The sequence below is a fragment of the Haliaeetus albicilla genome, chromosome 1 (assembly GCF_947461875.1).
Source record: "Haliaeetus albicilla chromosome 1, bHalAlb1.1, whole genome shotgun sequence".
NCBI lineage: Eukaryota > Metazoa > Chordata > Aves > Accipitriformes > Accipitridae > Haliaeetus > Haliaeetus albicilla.
The window spans coordinates 60,177,006-60,196,998 of record NC_091483.1 but is presented as its reverse complement, the minus strand read 5'-3'; the positions used below and the strand labels follow the sequence as shown (position 1 = coordinate 60,196,998).

General features: G+C 41.4%; 1 protein-coding gene across 1 annotated transcript in view; it reads left to right on the top strand.

Annotated features, from left to right (window-relative positions):
• The first annotated feature begins 4,264 nt into the window (after positions 1-4,264).
• The window catches only part of NWD2 (NACHT and WD repeat domain containing 2), a 57,336-nt gene continuing 41,607 nt past the window's right edge, over positions 4,265-19,993 (top strand). The window contains exon 1 of the mRNA XM_069792057.1: positions 4,265-4,572. Coding sequence (XP_069648158.1) covers positions 4,422-4,572 — 151 coding nt within the window. The 5' untranslated portion in view covers positions 4,265-4,421. The remainder of the gene's footprint in view (positions 4,573-19,993) is intronic.

The following is a 19,993-nucleotide window of genomic DNA, read 5'->3' as shown; positions in this document are numbered from 1 at the left end:
GCGAGACTGAAATTAAGCCACTACCGAGCACTTTTGCACACCCCACAATAAGTATTAAAGTATTAAAGCAGGTATGAACAAGAACAGAAATTTAGCTTGCAGACAGAACAAATTTGTTTCTCCTAGTTAACTTCGTATCACAACACTGCCTATAGTGTATCACTCTGGTTACTTTCCAAGCTCTTCAATTAGAGCTGATCTATAATGCTCATTTTTACACAAAACTCAACTCAGAATAACATGTCTCAGAAAGTTGTTTGTAAACTGCAAACCCTTATTCATGCTGGGTTTAAGACAAACAACTTGGTGCATTTTTTATTGCTCTCCATGGATTTGGATCGGGACTACTGAGCTATACTTCACACCTCCAGTGTCTTACGATTTCCTGTGGGACTGCTCAAGAAGTAAAGCACTACTCTGTCTGAATTACAGCAGGATCAGGCCATCAGGAACAACTTGGGTTTACTCATGTGTTTTACCAAGGGATGCATTCTGTAGCTTCATTTAAATATATCTGAACTTGGAGCAAATAAGGCCAGAATGATAACCCAAGAAACATTCAGATAAAAGGGAAAAATCTGTATACTGAATACATGTCAGTAAAGATTCCCTGCCGCTTTACTGATTTATGGTTTTTCAGGATCAAGCTACTAGCCATGTTTATATGAAGGCACTGCAGAATTGCAGATCTGTTTTTATTCCTGCTCAGCACAAGGATACTTCCTGCATTAACTTTAATGACACACACTAAAGATCTGCTCCAAGTACAGTAAAGTCAGTGTGAAAGTTTGGGGATCATGCCTTCAGGCAATGCTCTGCAATTTTTTCTACAGGATGAGAATCTCTGCTCAGGCAGCTTCCACATAACTAGTTTGGGACTCAAATACAGACACTGGTTGTAAAATACCATTTCCAAAGTAGTACATTTTCCTAAATGAAAAATTTAAAACATCTGTTATTCAATAGGAAACAGGATAATTTTGATGTATGATTTATAATGAACACAGTAGTACCCTCTTCATGATTTGTATTTGGGTTTACATAATATTCTTTGAGATTCTTTTTCTTCTTGTTGACTTAACAAAATCATTCTTTTTAATTTAAGAGAAGCTGCCAACTAATCTCCAAACTGAGCTAACCCAGAGTGCTTTCATACTGACAAAGTCTCAGGTAAAGCAATGAATTAGTTTCTCTGTAATCATTTCTTTATCCTCTCCATTTCAGCCTCATAGTACTTCATTCCCAGCATTTTACATTCACAGGTGCTGAATCTGAGGATGTTGAGCCCCAAATGCAGACAGATTGAAGCCGGACAGCTGAAGAGATCACCACTCTGAGGCATCTGTCCAGTTCAGCCTTCACAGAGGTGGCAGCTACCGTGACAGGAAGCTGAGTCATGCATAAAGGCAATCCGCTTCACCGATCAAAACAGTAATACAGATCAGCACAGGTTCTGAACTGCATAGTGGGAGCCTGCAAGCTGCACGGACTACCTGCTTCACATGCAACGCAACTACGCCTGCCGCGAGAGCGGTAACCCCCAGGCAACAAACAGACAGGGTGAACAGTTGGAATTGATAGCCTGGGTCCCATTTCATTCAGCCTGGGTTCGTGAGACAATATATTCAGTTAAAAGCGGATGCTGTTGTCAACGTTGTCAAAGACAAAATTCCAAAAGAATTCAAATTGTGCAAACTCAAGTTTTCAACTTAGGTAAAGAGGGCTGCCAAAAAGAGTCTTAAAAAAACACTGCATTATGGCTGGCACGGTAAAGGGGTAGATCAATGAGCCTCATCTTCCAAAGAAGCTGTCTGAGAAATTTATTGATGATAACACTAAGGCAGAAGCAATATGAAGTGAGGGTCTCTGCATCCTTACCAGGAGCTGCTTCCACAAGCAAATTCATATTTAAGAACTGCCTAGTACTTTATGCTGGAGAAGCAAAGGAGACAGCCCAGCTGAGAGTTAGTCCCAGCAAAGTACATAAGACGTAATTCAGCCTACACTATAAATCATTTCCTCCGTGCATTCATTAACTGTCTGCAGCCTCAAGGAGCTGCTTTTCAGCTCTGTATTAGAGAAATTACCTGTTCATGACACAAGCCAGAAAAAGGCGCATCTAAGCACATTGGCTATACAAAGGGTAAGTGAAGTGTAGATAAGACCAATACTTTTGTAAGCAGTGACATATATGAAGCCTCATTTCCTAGGGAATTGCACCTCATGACTGTCAAGAGTTTTTAACTGAATTATACCAAAGCTTCAGGCTTGTCTTAAACAGAGCATCAGAAAATCCACAGAGAAGAGAGATATGCATGTCTACCATGAAAGGCTTCAAGTGAGATTTGCTCCTTATTGGACACCACTGAATCCTACAGGAATATACATTTTGATTGAAAGAGGGATTTTCCAGTTCCTAGGCATTCAGTTCCCAACACGGTGCGACAACCTCTCTGTCCAATGTTGACATTTCAATATTAATGCTTGTATTTTTCCTCTTTCATCCCCTGCCCGGCTATCTTCACAGAACTTACAGGGAATGTTATCTCTTTGAGAATTAGTGTCTTAAAATTTGCCCCTTTGTTTCATTCGGTTGAAATCGGCCCCAAATTTATGGGGTGCAGTACTAATCAAGCAACAGCAAGCAAACAGCAACAAAATTACTCCCTTATACTCACATGCAAATGCACACGGGATACAATTTTGCACATGCCTTATTTCTTTAAGAAATCAGGATTTAAAAAAAAATTTGCTCAGCAATACTTAAGGAACCCATCTGGCTGTCACCTTCGCTTCTGAAAAAGAGCTGAGCAGTTTGCTTTTGCCTGCTTTAGCAGCATTACCTCCTTGAAAGCCAGCTCAGCCTCCCCTGTTGCTGACACCGCCTGCCACAGCGGGCAACTCGTCCGGCAGAGACGGCAGCAGGGCAGGGGGGAAAGCAAGCGAGTACCGAGAGGACGTGGGGGGAGAAAGACCTCAGCTCTTAAATACCGTGTGTAAATACACAATAAGGTTGGTTTAGATACATTAGGCATAGCGTATTAGACATTTTAATACGTGTGGATACACAAAGCAGCTTCGTGTCGGATATACCACATGAAATAGCCTGTATAGACACTACCCGCATTAAGGACTCTTATCTCCAGCCTTTGAAGCGTACAGAAACACCCGCAAACCCCTCTGTCGAAGTCTGCGTCTCCCTCCCAGGAAGGTATTCATTCCCACGGCCAACAGACCCATCAGGCTAATTGAGGCCCCGCGCCCACCCCTCCCCTGCCCCCCCAGCCCCTCCTCTCCGCTTTGCTGCCAGGTCCCTGCCTGCCCGCCCCTCCCTGGGAGGTTTCTAAACTCCGCGGCTCGCCCAAGGCCCGCCGCCCGCTGAGGCTGGGGCCGCCGCACCGCGCCGCGCCGCACCGCGCCGCGCAGCCACCCGCCCGCGGGGACCGGCCCGCCGCCCCCCCCGCCCCGGCGCACGGCACGGCGGAGCCGCGGCCCGACCCCGCCGCCCTCCTGAATATTTCATCGGCGCTGCCCGACGGGATGCCCCGCCACTGACTGCTGCAAAGGGACCGCATCCCGCCGGCTGCTGGTCTCGCTGCTTCCTTCCTCTTTCATTCTTCAAACCGGGGCTTTTCATTTATTCCGATAAATAAATAACCGATTAAAAAAAAAAGAAAGAAAAAGAAAAAAGCAGCAAGAGCATCTCTTTTGTATCTGAGCAGGCGGGACTCCTGTGCAGGCGACTACCGAATGAAACACAAGAAGGGCTCTGAACTCTTCGGAGCCCGGAGGATGAGCCGGCAGCAGTTCTCCTATAAAAATCCGGTCCCGGGGCCGTGACACACTCGGAGGAGGGAAGGCGCCGTCGGCCTCGCCGGAGACCTCCCTGCGTTGGACGCCGCGAATCCTCGTGGGCGGACGGGCACCCCGAGCGACTCGCCGGCCCGACCGCGGCAGCGGCTCTCCCGGCGCCCGGCCTCCCGCTGCTCTCCGCGGCGGCCGGCGGCCGCGGGCGGCGCTGGGGGGCGGGGGGGCGGCTGGCCGGCTGGCTGCCGCCGCGGGGCCGCCGTCCCGCCGCCTACCGCCGCGCCCGGCAGCGCTCCGCCGCAAACTTTCTTCCCGCGCCCTCCCCGCCGCCGCCGGCCGCCGCTGGGGAGCGGCGCGGCGGGGCGGCCGCCGCCTCGCCTCCTCGCTGCCCCCGCGCTCCAGCGCCGGGCGGCGGCCCCACAGCCCCCGCCGCGCCGCCGCCGCCGCCGCCGCCGCCGCCGAGGAGGCGGGCGGCGGCCCCGGGCTGCCGGAGGGTCCGCATGGCCGCTGCCGGCGAGCCGGTGGCGAGCGCCGCTGCCGCCGCCGCTGTCCTGGCGCTGCCCTGAGCCGCGGCCCGGCGGCCGCCTGCGAGGATCGCCCTGCAGCGCGGCGGGATGTGGCCGGCCGGGGCGGGCGGCAGGCTGCCCTGCCCGCGGGACGCGGCGCTGCGGCGGGCGGCCTTCTCCGGCAACCTCTCGGCGCTGCCGTCCCACCTGGTGCCGAGCGGCAGGAGCGTCCGCGTCTTCATCAGCGCCAACCCCGAAGGTAACCCGCGGCCCGCCGGGCCCCGCCGCCCGCCCCGCAGCTCCCCCTGCCGCCCGCGGCGCCCGCGCCGCTCCCCGGCCCCGGCCGTCGCCGCGGCGCTTCCCGCCGCTGCCGGGCGGCGCCGGGCGCCCTCGCTCAGGGGGTCGGCGGCGCGGCCGAGGCCGGCTCCTCGTCCCTCCCGCCGCAGCCGGCCCCGAGGGCCGCCAGGGCGGCGCGCTGCGGGGAGCGGGGCCGCTCCGCCCCGCCGCCGGGCGCCGTGTGGGGCGGCGGGGTGGGGCGGGGCGGCGGCTGGGAAGGCTCGCTTTGCCGGGTGTCCGTGTGCGAGCTGGGGCGGATTGGGGGGCCCCGATGTACTCCGCTCCTGAAGTTTTATGCCCATAAATGACACCTCTGAAAGGCGCGGGAGGGGGGGGAATATGTGGTCTCTCTTTTTTGCGGTGTCGGAGCAGCAGGGCACATGGGGCACGGGGGGCTCGGGACATGGAAACGGGCGAGCCAAGGGGAAGCTTTTCCGGGGGGGTGTTTCGTGGAGCTTTCCTGGGGAGGGTGGTTAGTAGAGTTTCCGACTGATTTCATAGCAGAGTGAAAGCAGGTCTCAGCCGGCGGAGGCTACAGCAACGGTGATCCTTTGATCCCGGTCACACTCCGCTTCCAAGGAAGCATGCACCGAGACCTGCAGCTTTAGCTTGATAAAGTCGGGGTCGCATACTCGGTATCTGAACTAATTAGGCATCCTGCTACTTAAAGCCTGTTTTTAAAATTACCCTTTGATATGAGGAATTTGCATACATTCAGGAGCTGTCATTCCCACTCGTAAGATTTAAGTTGCTGAAGCGTATTCCCACTTGAAGCACGGAAATAATAAATTAAGCGTTCGCACCTATGACATTTCTTGTCTGTAAAAATGAGCCCACTGTATTCACAATTCTCTTTCACACCACCACCCACCACCTTCCCCCCCAACATTTCTAATTCAACAATACTGTCAGCTTTTATGGAAACATCAGAGATCTGAAAATCATGCCTGAAATGACAAAATAGTTTGAATTTTGAAGTGAAAATTGTCTTGGCACCAGTACTTACGGGAGTATGAGAAATAGCGCTCACAAGCAAAAAAGTGGGCATAGTGCTGCCTTGAAGAATTCCCACACCTCCAGGTCTTCTGAGTTGCTCTCGACACAAGGAAACTCTCAGCTCTCACATCCAACATTCCTGTTTGTTTAAAAAGATGCCATTCTTTAGGAGGGCATGAAAATGCTTGCAGTTTATTGTTGCAATCTAAGCAAAGATATATAAATAGCGATAATAAAAAAAAATGTTTATCTGGCTCTGGAAGAAAATTAGTGTGGATTTTTAGAAGATATGTTATTCATTAGAAATGGATTTCTGCCAGCCTCGCCTTAACTGTGGAGCTACTGATGCCTCCGTTATTTGATGTGAATGGCATTTATCATCAGGATACCTTGGTATGTTAGCTAGATATTTGCTAAAATAAAAAAAAAACAATCAAACAAAAAAACCCCACTAAACTCATTCTAAAAGTTGGGGTTTGAAGCCATATATATCCATTTGCAGGATTTTACCCTTGCATTGTTATTTCAAAATTTCAGCTTTAAAAAAACATTAAGAGGAAGAAAATAATTTGGTCAGTTTAGGATTATTTATATCAGCCTCTTTGTAGGATCACATGGTCACAATGATTAACACTTCTCATGTCCAAAATTTCATCGGCAATATTGCTCCTGCTTTCAGAAATGGTAGTTTGGGACAGAAATTTCAGAGTGGTTACAGGTTTTGATTATGAACATTTAGGGACTCTAAATGATGAGAAACCACCTTGACTATTTACCAGTGATATCACTGACACAGAAGTGTTACTAACCACATGTGGCCTTAAAAAAAAAGAGTGTATGGATAAACAAGAAAAAATAGCCTACAATTGGATGTAGATACCATCTAGTAAAGTACTTACTTAGAAATAAATATGCTGTTTGCAAAATACCTAGAAGAGTTCACAATGCAAAAGTTGTGGAAAAAAAGGTTAACCTTTTCCAGCTTATTAAACTATTTAGCATATTTAAGCCCCAAGCCACAATGTATGTTTGTATGACTAAGGCCTTTCTTGTTAATTTTCAGCATATCAGTACAGTTTATACCCATTCTTGGTGCAGAGCATTCCTGAAAGGGGCAGAACGGGGCACCAGAGAAACGTAGGGATTAATCCTGCTAGCAGTCACAGGAAAACTTTATCTACAACTTAAAGGGTACAAACTTAACAGTAGTTTTCTTGAATTATATCAATTTAATAAGTGTATATTGCAGAACTATGGTAAATCAGTGTTTGGGCTGTTCTTTACGAACTTACTTTAGTATGACTGAAATATATTATGGTTTTATTATGCAACTAGGAAAACAATTATTTGTAAAATTTCTTAAACAGAAATCCCTAAAAAAAAAACAAGTGGCGACAGTGAGCATGGGTAATAGAAACAAAATTGCTTCGTTTTACAGTTTCATTTTCTAGAGGAAATTTTAAAGATAAGTGAAACTGTATGTTCCCCCTAGTAGTTAACAGTATTGTCTCGCTCAAATTGTTGATATCAATTAATCAATCCTCATATCACTCAAGATGATTGGATCTTTAGAGACATTGAAGTTGCTTTATTATTTGAATATAAATAAGTCTGTTTTCTCATTTCAGTAGATATAAGCAATCAGACATATTTTAAATATGTATTTTGCTAAGAGAGGTTGAAGACTGCTTTAAATAATTTCTTGGTTTTCTCAAGGTATTTTTATTGCTTCAAAGTGATGAGGCAAGTAAGTTATATTCGCCTGATTGTAATAAAGGTTTTTACTGTTTCATGTAGAAACCTGTGGACTGTAACAGCAGTCAGTTAATGACAGTTTCTCTGCTACTCAATAGTGCCTGTATAGATGGCTGCCGTTAACATACAGTTCATATTAAATACAACAGGTATGAATTTCCATATGGTCCTGTTACATGGAGCTGTGACATCAGCCCCATATAGGTTCAGAACATTCCAATGATTCTCATCACTACTTCAAACAGAAAATTATTTGAGTTGCAAAGTTTGCTACTTCAAGAAATTATGTGGTGATACAAGGCAATATTGCAAGCCCTGGTTGAAACTGATGCCTTAACGGGAGTTAGGAATTTGTCTTGAAAATGAAATCCTGTGAATTGGAACATACAGTCAAAACTCTGATAATTTTAAATTCTCTTGGCTCTCTGAAAGTGAGGAAGTTAGCCCTTTGGTAGTTTGACTTAAGGTCTTGTTATTGCTTCAATTAGTTAAGACATTGATCAGTTTTTACTCTGAGCTCTTTAAGTTTCGGTTGTGAAGGCGCCTTTCACATTTGTAATTTAGCAGAGGCAAATGAATGCACTGACGTGGGATATGTATAAAACCAAATACTACACACAGGTGGTTCCACTGAGGACAGGATGATAATACCTTTAGATAGCATCTGAGTGTGTCCTGACATAGGTGGTGTTAGCCAGTCTTATCTCAAAGTGTAAACAGGGTTGCATTTAGCACCTCACATGGTAAGGATGCTCCCTTTTCCATCCATTATTTCAGCTGCATACTGCTTGCTGTCATCTGGGCAGCACCTCTGCGTGCTTCCTAAGTTCCAACATAGGATTGCTTTTTCTCGATCTTGACAGTTAATACTTTTTAGCCATTCAAAACATTTCTGTTGTACAGAAACAATTGTGATGAGATCATGAACAAGCTTTGTTTTAACAGCCCTTTTTAATACAGAAGGCCTATGTTCCTCATGGTTTCTGTGCCTCCAGTACCCATTTTTTAAAACTATAAACCCAACTACATATAAAAACCCTAACTAATACTAGTTTGGGCATGATTAATAATCTTAAGTATGAAGTCCTATGTATACATGTACGAATGTAAAATGGAGATCTTATTCTAACAGAAGACACTACCAGTATTACCACCACTTTAATGCCTCCATTGTACAAGGACGGTATAAAACTAACCTGTACAGTTAGAACCTCACCAGTTTCTCCACAGATTGCCTGAGTGACATTTCCGTGTCTTACACTATGGAATGAGTTTGAGTTTTCTTGAGTTATACAGTTTTTCTAACTTAGTTTATTTCCATTGACATGCATCATCCAGAACATTGTATTCATTTGAAAAACACTTAATTCTAATAAAGTACAAAGGTTTGATGCTCAATTTACACATTTTCTCCTGATACATAAAGCAAAAATCTCACCTGCAGTTAGTTTTGCTGACTAGAAAAGTATTATTCCTATAAATAATGGTTGCAGAAATGGGTCTTACCAATGTTTTTGTTCAGACCCGTTGTTGTTGTAGGCTGCTTTGCTGGAATAATATGTATTTCTAAGCATGTTGATGTACATGTGAAAGAAAAAAAAGTTATATGTATTTGTAGTTTAGTGCTACTGAACATGAGGGTGGATAATTCATAACAGATGAAGAATTATGATTGCTTTAATTACAAAGTTATTGCCGTCTGTGATAAGAGAAAGGTATAATTTTGCATTCTTAGCATGTTCCAGGTGTATTATATTCTTTTTACCTGAAATGTTGTTTCTCTTAAGAAAAATATCATTGAGGAAATGTTAATGTGGAAAAATACTCAAAACCCAGAATAATGCTTAGTTAATGATGGTCCTTTTTGGCCAGCCCCAAAATACCATATGGTGTCCCTACTTGGATACATTGCATGAAGATCTTTTTATAAAGACAATTTTATATAATCTGGGTGGAATTTATTCCTTAGCTAAAGGACAACACAGATGTTCAAGTGTATGAAATTGCAAGGGAGGTGTTGCGGAGATGTGCAGACAAATAACTTCAGGACTTTTTTTATGCCAAGTGTTAGTTCTGGTTACCTAACTTTGTACCTATTTATGGTTTTACGTGACGCACATCACTGTAGTGTTTAAGAGCTACAAACCAAGCTACACTTGGTAAAAGAAAAAAAAAAAAAGAAGTTCAATAGTTTTAGAGATAAAGTTGAATATCTCAGAGTTTGGGAAAGCAACATGGTTCAAGTACCTGGGTTTGGTATGGGCCTTGATTTGAAATATGTCTTACTTCAGGAGGCCCAGAGGTCAGAGATACCTACAGTTTATTAGGTTGGAAAGAAGCCTGCCATTTTCAGTATTTCTGCCTCTATGTGAAGTCTTCTGTTTCCTCTTATGCCACAGAACAACTCTGTTGTTGGTGTGGTTGAGCAGAAAGCAAGATCTGTCTCTCCTTGAGACTGTATAACCGAGTCTCATGTAGGCTTTAACTTTTTTTGCAAGGCAGAGCTGGTAGATCTCAAGCAGAACCAGTACGAGATGATGTTTTGCTGAGCAGATTCTCACGCCTTTGTTCCTGTTAGAGGAAATTATTGTTTTGGGCTAGGATGGAGACTGAATTGAAGTTTATTCTGCCGGACAGATAAACTTGAGAAACTGTTGATAAACTGTATGAAAAGAAGTGCTCTTCTTGTCCCCCTGTTCTTTTTGTGGACTCTGCTTATGCAGCCTGGCGGCTGGGGTAAGGATTTGCTCTAAATGTACCAAATATGCAAATGGAAACATTGAAAACTTTTGTTTCATTTTCAAGGGGAACAAGATTAAGGTCAAGAGGTGTATGGGGGGGGGGGGGTGTTAGTAAAACAGCAAGCTATTTAGTTTGTTGGGTTTGTTCTTTCTTCTTGATACTTGGAAATAAGCAAAATTACCTGAAACCCAGTCACCTTCCCACTAAGCAGCATCTGGAATTATCAGCTCCAAAAGTTTGGATTAGGTATTTACCCTATCTACTTAAAAAAAACAGCACTTAAAATTTTTAACCACATGACCATTCTTTTTTAGTTTAAAAAAATGTTATGTAATTTGTATTTGTCTATGATTTTTATATATGTGTCTGTAGTGTGCATGCACACACATACACACAAATTATATAAAGTAGTATAAACTGTATAAAATGGTATAAATGGATGTATAAAACTCAAGCTACACTGTCACAGACTATTTTCAAACTTGGCTGTTAGGACCTCTTTTGAGAACTGAGTATTTATGTTCAAAGGGCATCACTCAAGGTTGTAATTCTAGCATTACTGAAGAACAGCCTAGGTTTTGTTAAATGCTATTGTAAAAGTAAAAGCTTTACAGAGGAGTTTAGATTTTATCCACAAGTAAACATTCGGGGTTGTATGGACCTGCAGTTTAGGTTCAATGGCTGTTTTTCTTAGCATTGAAGAAATAATATTAAAACAGAGCAGAACCTACAATTTATTTTCTTCCTTTTTAACTTTGCAAATATTGCTTTATTTCTTATATGTATTTGCGTGCTAGATGGGTTCCATATATTGCAGTTTATGTATGCATGCACCTTTTCATTAAACTAGAAATACAGAGCAGTCAAGATGTGCATAGGACACCCGAGCGTGCCTTGTTCTTGTGTAAAGTGGTCATCCTTTCAGTGGCAGTCAAACAGGAGTTTGCAGTCCCTGTACACTTGACACAGTTTCTAAGTACAGTGAGGGACAGTGAAACACTTGCGCAAATTCCAAGTGATACTAATTTCTCAAATAATATGTTAGATGATGGACAGCAGCAGTATTGAATCGAGTCCTTACTGTGAACCGTTCCCTCAGCAAGGTATAAGACCTAGCTTGAAATGAGAGGCAGCACCGCGCAGGCAGCGTTGCAGTGCCTTCCCCCATCAACACAGGGGAGCTTCTTTCCTGCCTGATCAAGGGCAGTGCGATGACCTCTCAACTGAGCAACAGTCTGCTGTGCAGCAAACTAACGAGGATTCCCGAGGCTGTGTTTCAAGGAGATGACGTGTATTCTGTGTGGGACTTGTGTAACCGCATAAGAACAGTGTAGTACAAAGGGTACATAACTTGGCGTCCTATCTCTTAAGCTTACGCAGCGGAATACCTCCTTTTAAGAAACTTACATACATGACTATGTGGGCACATGCATGTGTCCACAGCTGTGTAAACACACAAGAGAAAATCCTACATTAGACTTCAAGTTTTGTTTGGAGAATTCTAAAATATTTATTATGGAAAGAAAACTTTAGATCGAGGAGTTACTGAACTCTAATTCAAGATACGAGGACAGTGGCAATTTTTTTCATCTGAAACAAATGAAATTTCTTTGAATTTTCATCTGCTGAAAGAGTATTTTATGGTAAGATAGCCTTTCAGGCTGCAGTAATAATCCATTAGTAATACTTAGCTACCAGTAATTTAAGGTTTTAATATATTGAAGGTGGTAGATATAAATATAATGTAGTCATAGATTGTTGTGTGTATGGAACACAAAGAAATCTGGCAGGTTTTAATATAGGCAGTGCCGTTCAAGACAACTGCTTTATCCCCTTACTGGAATTTTAATTAAAGAAGGAGAATAATAGATAGAATTAGGGAACCCAATTTAATCGTGGTTGTGCCAGTGCAACTCTAAAATAACTCCACTGGCCTGATGCTACTCTTACTAATTTAATTTTGTATTGGAGACAGGCTTTTACTTACAAAATCTTTAGTCAAAAGGGGAGTAGTCCTAAATCACAGGTAGCTGAAAACAAGGAGTGTAGCAAGGTAAAGAGGAGGAAGCCCCGAGTCAGTGCGGAGAACCATGTGCATGCTGCTGTGTTGGACAAGGAGGAGATGTACCACGTGCAACTCTTGTAAGCCACCCCATCACCACCATACTTACATGCCTGCCTCTGTCTTTGTTTGACTTGGCCTTAAACTCCCTCTATAAGCATCTGCTATTGCCCATTGTTGGAGACAAGACGCTGTGCTGGACAGACCTTATGCCTGACCAGCTGCAGTCATTCTTGTACAGAATCTCCATCTAGAGAGAAAAAGTCACCTTTACAGACTAGATTTAATCAGGCTGTTCAAAATACACTTGGTGCCACAAACTGGAAAGACTAGCAAATGGCAGGACTTCCACACTGGACTTAATCCAGAGTCATGCTGTTGCTAAGTATCAGTCACTGGGACTGATCAAACAGCTAAACAGATCAGATTTCAAATTGTCAGAGCCTGACAAATATTCTTGTACAACCTGCTCCTAGTGTTTGCTTGGGGTGGCACAGCTGCAGTCTTCAGTGTAGTAACATGCCTCTGTGGTATGATTAAACACTTGAAAATGTTTACTAATAGAGTCCATTTTACCCTTCTAGCAATTGAGTACCTTTGCAGTCTCACCTATGCTTTATAAATCTCCAGCTTTATCCTCCAACTCTCTGATACCTGAATCAGGTATTGAGATATGTAGTTATAGTGTATGTATGAGATATAGCAATGGTTTTTGTAAAATTATTATTTAGAGTCTCTAATTAGTAACATTTTACAAAACATTAAGATGAAACGAGAATTAATGACTAAGAGCCCTGTCTGGACAGCTTTAGTTTCAGAGAGCTCCCCAACTGTAGTGTTTGCTATTGGCGGGCATTCCTGAAGCCTAGACCCTTTGATGTGTTCATATTATTAAAGAGCATTTGCATTTCTTAGAAGCTACAGCACTTCATAAAAGTACAAAATAGACATTCAGAAGCATATAGAAGTTCAAAGTTAAAAATCATTGGCAAAATAAATGGCTTGTGCAAATCCTCCAAAACCCCCTTTTAGCACAGTGGTTTCAATATACATTATCTGTTAGTTAGCATTGTTTATTTGCGTTGTACAAGATTGATGCCTGGCCATGCAATGTAGGAAGAAATGACTGGCACTTTAGAGTATGTGTAACAGAAGCCCTGACACTGCCTGAGCTTACACTCCGTGTTTACTCACAAGCAATCTCACTGACTGGATTTTATTAGATGAAGATTACTTTTAAGTGATTGAGAACCATCAAATAACCATGTGGGTTTGATATTTTCAGATGAGAGTAGTTATCCATATTTGTAGAGTTATGCACATCAGCTATTATATGAAGATAAACGAGAAGCAAATGCAGTAAGATTGGACTTAGTGAGTTAGACCAAAGGAGCCCACTACTTCTCTGACCCTGGCAGTTTCAGATGCATGATGAAAGAATAAGAGATTACACCCGGGACAAAATTATAAAGATTGTATCTTTGTGTTTAATAATCTGTGAGGTCCTTTGGTTCCATGAATTTATCTAGTTGCTTTACTAATTAGTCAATAGTCTTGGTACTTAGAAGAACCTTTCAAAGTCTTGAGATGATAGATTATTGCGCAGTCAAATGCCTAATCCTAATTTAAGTGGGAATTTTGTTTGAACAACACCATGCGTATTCAGGCAAAGAAGAGGTCTCAAAAACCAAAAGTGGAAATATCTATGGAGTAGGGTATCTAAAAGCAGATCTCCCTAAAAGAGTAACTTTATCCAAAACCATAATTGTAATGATCCATTTTTGTCTGTCTGTAGAAAGAGAGGTTAGCTGTGAAGACCTAGTTATCTGAATGTCCTTATTTCCATGGGTTTATTAAAATGGAGCCATACTAAGAAATAAATAAGGAAATGACGTGTTCAAATAATCTAAGGTATGGAGTCTAATCTAAAGGAGTGCAGTGTGTCATGCAGGACTCTAATCTAAGGGTTATTTTATTACCAAGAATTTTCCACACCTACTTACGCAAGCATGACACAGCTAGAGGATCTTGCTTTACTGTCATAATCAAACATAACATAAATCATGTATGACTGCTTTATTAGTGATTTTCTTAAAATGAAGGACTTAATCTTTTTAATTTTTTGTACCTACTGTTGTTTAATAAAGGCCCCAAAATTCTAGAAAAGGGGAACAGAAGAAAAATGTTTTCTTACTTGATAATAGTCCTGATGGCTAGATTCATAGTCTGTACTGTTCTGGCAAGACAAAGTTATTTGTTCTGAAGAAAACGCCTATCTTTCTCCTTCATTTTCCACCCTATAATATTTTTGATAGCTCAGATACTGAGAGCAGTGAGCAGTGATCTTTTTAGGAGTGGTTAATGGAAAATACTAGGAAAATGACAAAATCATTGTTTGAGAGTGGTCTTGATTTGCTTGTACATTTAGTGGATTGCATTTAAATGTGATGAAGAATTATGCAGTGCTCTTGAAGCAAGTTATTGAAACATTCCTGTTTATGTGATCATTAATTTGGTATATCAAGACACTAGCAAAGTTTGTATGATGATTTACTTTGAAATGCAAGTAATTTACAACATGGGATTATAAAGAATTAAGCAATCTTTGGTGAGCAAAATGAGTGCCATTGAGTTAAATGACATGCCACTTAAACCAGGTATATGTGGCCATAACAGAGGTCCAAGGGACCTTAGGCAGTTATTTCAATAGTCAGTTATTGTGCAAATCACAGACCAGGAGGCTGGAAGGGACCTCTTGAGGCCTTCAGATCTGTCCTCCTGCCTGAAGCAGGATCAAACATACCTGTGCCATTCCTGACAGAAGATTGTCTAGCTCTTCATGAGCTGTCTCCAAACCAGTTAAGAACATACACAGGAAAACAGACTGTACAGCATACTGCTGCAGTATGTCTTCGAAAGCACAACGGGTAGTGCTTACAGCAACATACACAGACACAAAATAAGCTCATTAGTCAATAATAATGACCAAAGGTAAAAGATTTCCCTGAAAATTTCCTTGCAATAGAATGAGTTTCAGTAACTTTCACTACTGTATGTCATTATTGATAAATTTCTCAAATCCAGTTTCTGCCTCTTCATCCTTTTACCATGTCAGAAAGCCGATCTATGCATCCATGCAAAAGATAGATAATATAAAGCAATAAACTCCCATGAAGATTATTTTACCATGGATGTATGTCCTGCAGAGGCCTGCTTGTTTCAGGTGAAGCTTTCCTGCAAATGAGGCATTTATGAACTGTCCAATGGCTTATGTTACAGCTTTTCCTTTGGTGGTTTATTTATGAATGGGAGGAGGAGACTCATTTACAGGACTTCTCTTATTTACCTGGTGAGTTATTCTCATGTAGGATATTCATTATATTTCAGATTAATATCATTCGGTCAGATTTGTTTAATGTCAGTCAATGAGTTTAAAATCTTTTTCAAAACCAAAGACATGTAGAAGACACAGATCATCATTTATTCCTCCTTTCTTTAGAAAACAGAGCTAAAAATGCAAATGACGTCCTTACACTCCACCTGTTTTAATTATGAATGTTCTATTTTATACTTTCTATAATCAACCATGTATAATACTGTATAATTCTATTGAGGAATTCCATTGCTGGTATATTGTTCCAGTATTAATACCACAGTCAGCTTCTCATAGTCATTATGTAAAATCAAAATTATTTGAAATAAAAGAAATGAGATCCTCAGTCGTGGATTCAGTTGCGTTTAACTGTATGTAGTTGTGGAAGGTAAAAGATGGCTTGCACATGTTTTTATCTGTTCTCTGGCAAAGGGACAAATACCTTCACAGGCACTGAGAAAGACTGATAGTGTCTGCCAGTGCAAGAAAAGGAAGTGAAGTCAAGTCCACCCTTTCAGCCATCTTCTACACTGCCGTTCAGAGTATAGCATCATAGAAGATCTTTATCCTCCCTTAAAGGTAATTATAACTCATTGGGTATCATTATTGTGAAAATAACAGCAAAGAGTTGAGGAAGATGGCTAAAGTCATTTGAAAGTACTAATTTGGAAGACCGTCTGTAGTTCAGTCACCGATTGATTAAATTGGTATGCCAGTTCTGGAAGTTCTTCAAATATTATTTTCTGTATCACACTTGTGAAAGGTATTTGTGAGCAATTGAACTCACTTGTTCCAAGTACATCTGCTTCTCAAATGGAGCAAATGACAGGAACATGTATTGTCATTTTTCAATTCCTAATGCCTCAAGATTGTTAAACTGCAAATTTACTATTACCTTAATATATATAATCAAAGAAATTAATAAAATCTGGAACAAGAAAGCAGTATCTAGTAAAATCAAGGCATCAGAAAAATATTTGACTCATAAAAACAGATACATTGTCGAATTTATTAAAAATGGCCTTTCCAACTGGATTATATAATCTTCACTAAAAATAATGCTTAGATGAATCATTAGAATTGGAAAGAGTAAGGGAGAACAGAGGTAAGATAAATCACTCTTCCTTTACATGTCAGTCACTGTTTTCCTCTCAGACGTTACATAATCCATCAAAATGAGCCAGTTTTGTAAATTATTTGGTCATGTTCAATGACTTTTAGCACAGAGCCCACCTGGAATTCTCAGTTTTAAAAACTGTTGTACTGCAGTGCCTGTAAGTGGGTGGTTATAGCTAAGTAGAAGTTGTCTGTCGGTATGTGAAATAGTCCTGTAAGAAATCAGTTGAGATTCTCTTATTTAGGCAAGGCATGGTTGAGTTTCTGGCATCCCTCCCTCACGTAGTCCCGTTGTTCTGGGCTTAATGCCCTCTTGCAGCTGCTCTCCTTTGCTGGGATTGTCATTTAGTTTCTTCATCTTTGATAACTGTTTCTACAGCAGCCAAGAACTATTCTGACTGTGCAGTGATGTTATTTAATAGTCCTCTCCATTTAGCGTCAAGAAAAAAAAAGTCTGTTGCAAAGAAAACTCCTACTTTGTTGATGCAGACTTACTGCACCGATAGCAAGCAGCACCTCTCACTTCTTCTGTGGGTGTCTCTGCACACCCACAAGTGTCAGGTTCAAGACTTTTTCATCTTCTGGCGTAAAAGCCTTCACATCTTTCACTTGAAGCCCATACAATAAGCTACATTTATCAGTCATGCTTTTCCAGCTGGCCCGACTGACTTCAGTTTTGCAGTGACCCAAACCGTGGCCATGTTCCACCAAAGTTATTTAAGGAAGAATATGACCTGGATTAGAACTTTGTGACTTGTGAACTTAAATAGAACATTTAGAGAAGGGAAGGGCAACTTTACCTGAGAGCAAACAGTGCTTGCAGAGCTCTTCAATAGCTTTGCAGCGCTGCCAGATGTAAAGTCACATAGGTGTGTTTATTGGAATTTCTTCAGAACAAGGTGTATTTAATGGGCCTGCGCCAGCCTGTACTGTGAAATACACGTGTGCTTTTACAAGCCTTGCTTTCCCGTGGCTTTTTATGGCTTGCCTCTGCTTTTTGCCTTCTCAAAGCCTACAACGTACTACTTCATTTGCTTCCGGCACTTGAATCTGCAGTTCAGTTAGGAGGTAGAGTGTCTGTGACATCCCGTTGCTTTATTGATTGCCACTGCCTCATTACCTCAAGTGCTTTAGTAACATACCCTGATTGTTTTCTCTTTGCTCTAGTGATGTCAGAAAAAAAACAGTAAAGCTACTGCAATACATACAACTTAATTGTTAAAAATATTTTCTAGTGTTGTACAGCTATTTTTCTGCTTTCTAGGTAATTCCATAATTTTTTGAAGTGTGAGTTGACACCTCTAGATGAATTAGTAGGATTTTTGCATGTATGTTTTTTACTGCACTGGCCCTTTTTATGTTTTCTGTTATACTTTTTTGCACAGCTCACCCAGAAGTCCTCTTTTAGATTTCAAAAGAAGTTTTTCTTTCACGTTAATTTTGATTATAGTTGCAAATTCTTGTCCTTGCAGGCTTTGCTGTTTTCCAGTGCTTAGCTGTAATAAGCTTTGGTGTTCTGCAGAGATAATTTTCAGACTTAATTTTGGTGTCTCTAAACGTGCTGTGTCTTCAGTTTCTCCTGTCACATCATTTAATTGTATGACAATAATTGTTTGTAAATCATCATGTTTTCAAGAGCTTTTCCTAGTTTGCTTTATTGAATGAAAGAATTAGATTTTGTTGAATACTTCCACTTGTGCAGTTTGCAGAATGCAAAATTCTCTCCCTGTAGAGATTCTGCCTTCAACCCATGGTGCCACTAAAGTTCCCACTGTGCATTGGCATTTGCATGGAGATGCATTTGCATTTGCAGTGTTTGTCACAAATCACAGTCAAGGGATGCAAGGACACCTAGGCACCCAAGCTGCAATCTAGGGACTATCTGCAGAATTGGGAAACAATTCCAAGTCAACCTAACTATTCTTTTTTCTTTAAGAACGTCTACATGTAAGGGTGAGGTTTTCCCAAGAGGTAATGTGAGGTTCGTTATTAGGATACATTATGAGATAAAATTCTGCTTCAGAGTCCTCACCCATACCATACCCTCTAGATTTAATGAGTATGCAGTGTTTGATTATTTATTTATTTATTTATTCATTTATTCATTTATGGACTGGAGGATTTCTTCCAAACTCTGTGGAAGTCAGTAAGGTATCAAAAAGTACTGGGTTTCAATACGTGCCACAAATATAGAACTTCATTTAAGATCTACTGAGATTAACAGATCTTTCCATTAACTTCACCAACCTTTGGATCAGAATCCAAATTTGTTTCATGTAAGCATATTGTACGCATAATAAAACTCAGAACTCTCAGCAACCAACATTTGTTTTAAATTGGGAACAGTCATGTGTGAATAATCAAAAGTCTTTTGATATTTAGATACAGGAACTTCTTTTCCCTTCTGTGTCATTTCCATACTGATATTTCCCCAAAATTCTGTATTTTAACATGAGTCTTGGCCCCATTGATCTTACTAGAATCTTCATTTTTTTATGTATACAAATTGACAACTGGGTGTTATTGTTAAGCCAATAGGTGGCACTAGTTAATCATATTAACAGTCAAGATGCAGGGTATTTTCTAAGATGTCACTGTGAAATGTGGCCAGCTATTAAGCATTATAATTAAAAAAATAATAAATGCATATTCTATCATCTGTGTTGTTTTAAATTTGTCATCTTACAGAACTGACAGTAGGGAACATTTCACAGAAGCAGGTTTTAAAACTACATCTCATTTTAAATCGGATATTGTTTGATTTGGGGCTACAAAAGAAGAGCTAATTGCTGCAACTAGAAGTTTTAGGCTTATAATTATGCCCTACATTTTAAATCCTGCATCAGATAGTTAGGTCTTTTGTTTCGAAAATGTGTTTGTTTAAATGTTCTGGTGTAGACCACAAATTTGTAGTCACATCCTGTCATTTCTTCACAACTGAGAGACACATTTCAGGATTACTTACTATTTTAATATAATTTTCTGTTATTTCTTCTGATTTTCAGGCCAAGCGGCCATTCCTTTGGGCTCAAATGCTCAGCCCACTGTTGTTGTATTTATTTTTTTAAGAACTGAGACGGTTGAGGAGAGGGACATGCCAGTAGTGTTACTCTGCAGTATCCTGGTGGCTAGAGCACTAACCTCTGAGCTGAAGGACTGCAATCTAGGTCCTCCTTAGTCCAGCACAGTCGCACACACTTTCTGCACATCCTGTGAGAGAGCTCCCACCATCAGGCTGGGTGAGGACACGCAGCTGTGTACATCACAGTAATGTTGCAGTATTTTGCTAGTCAGAATTTA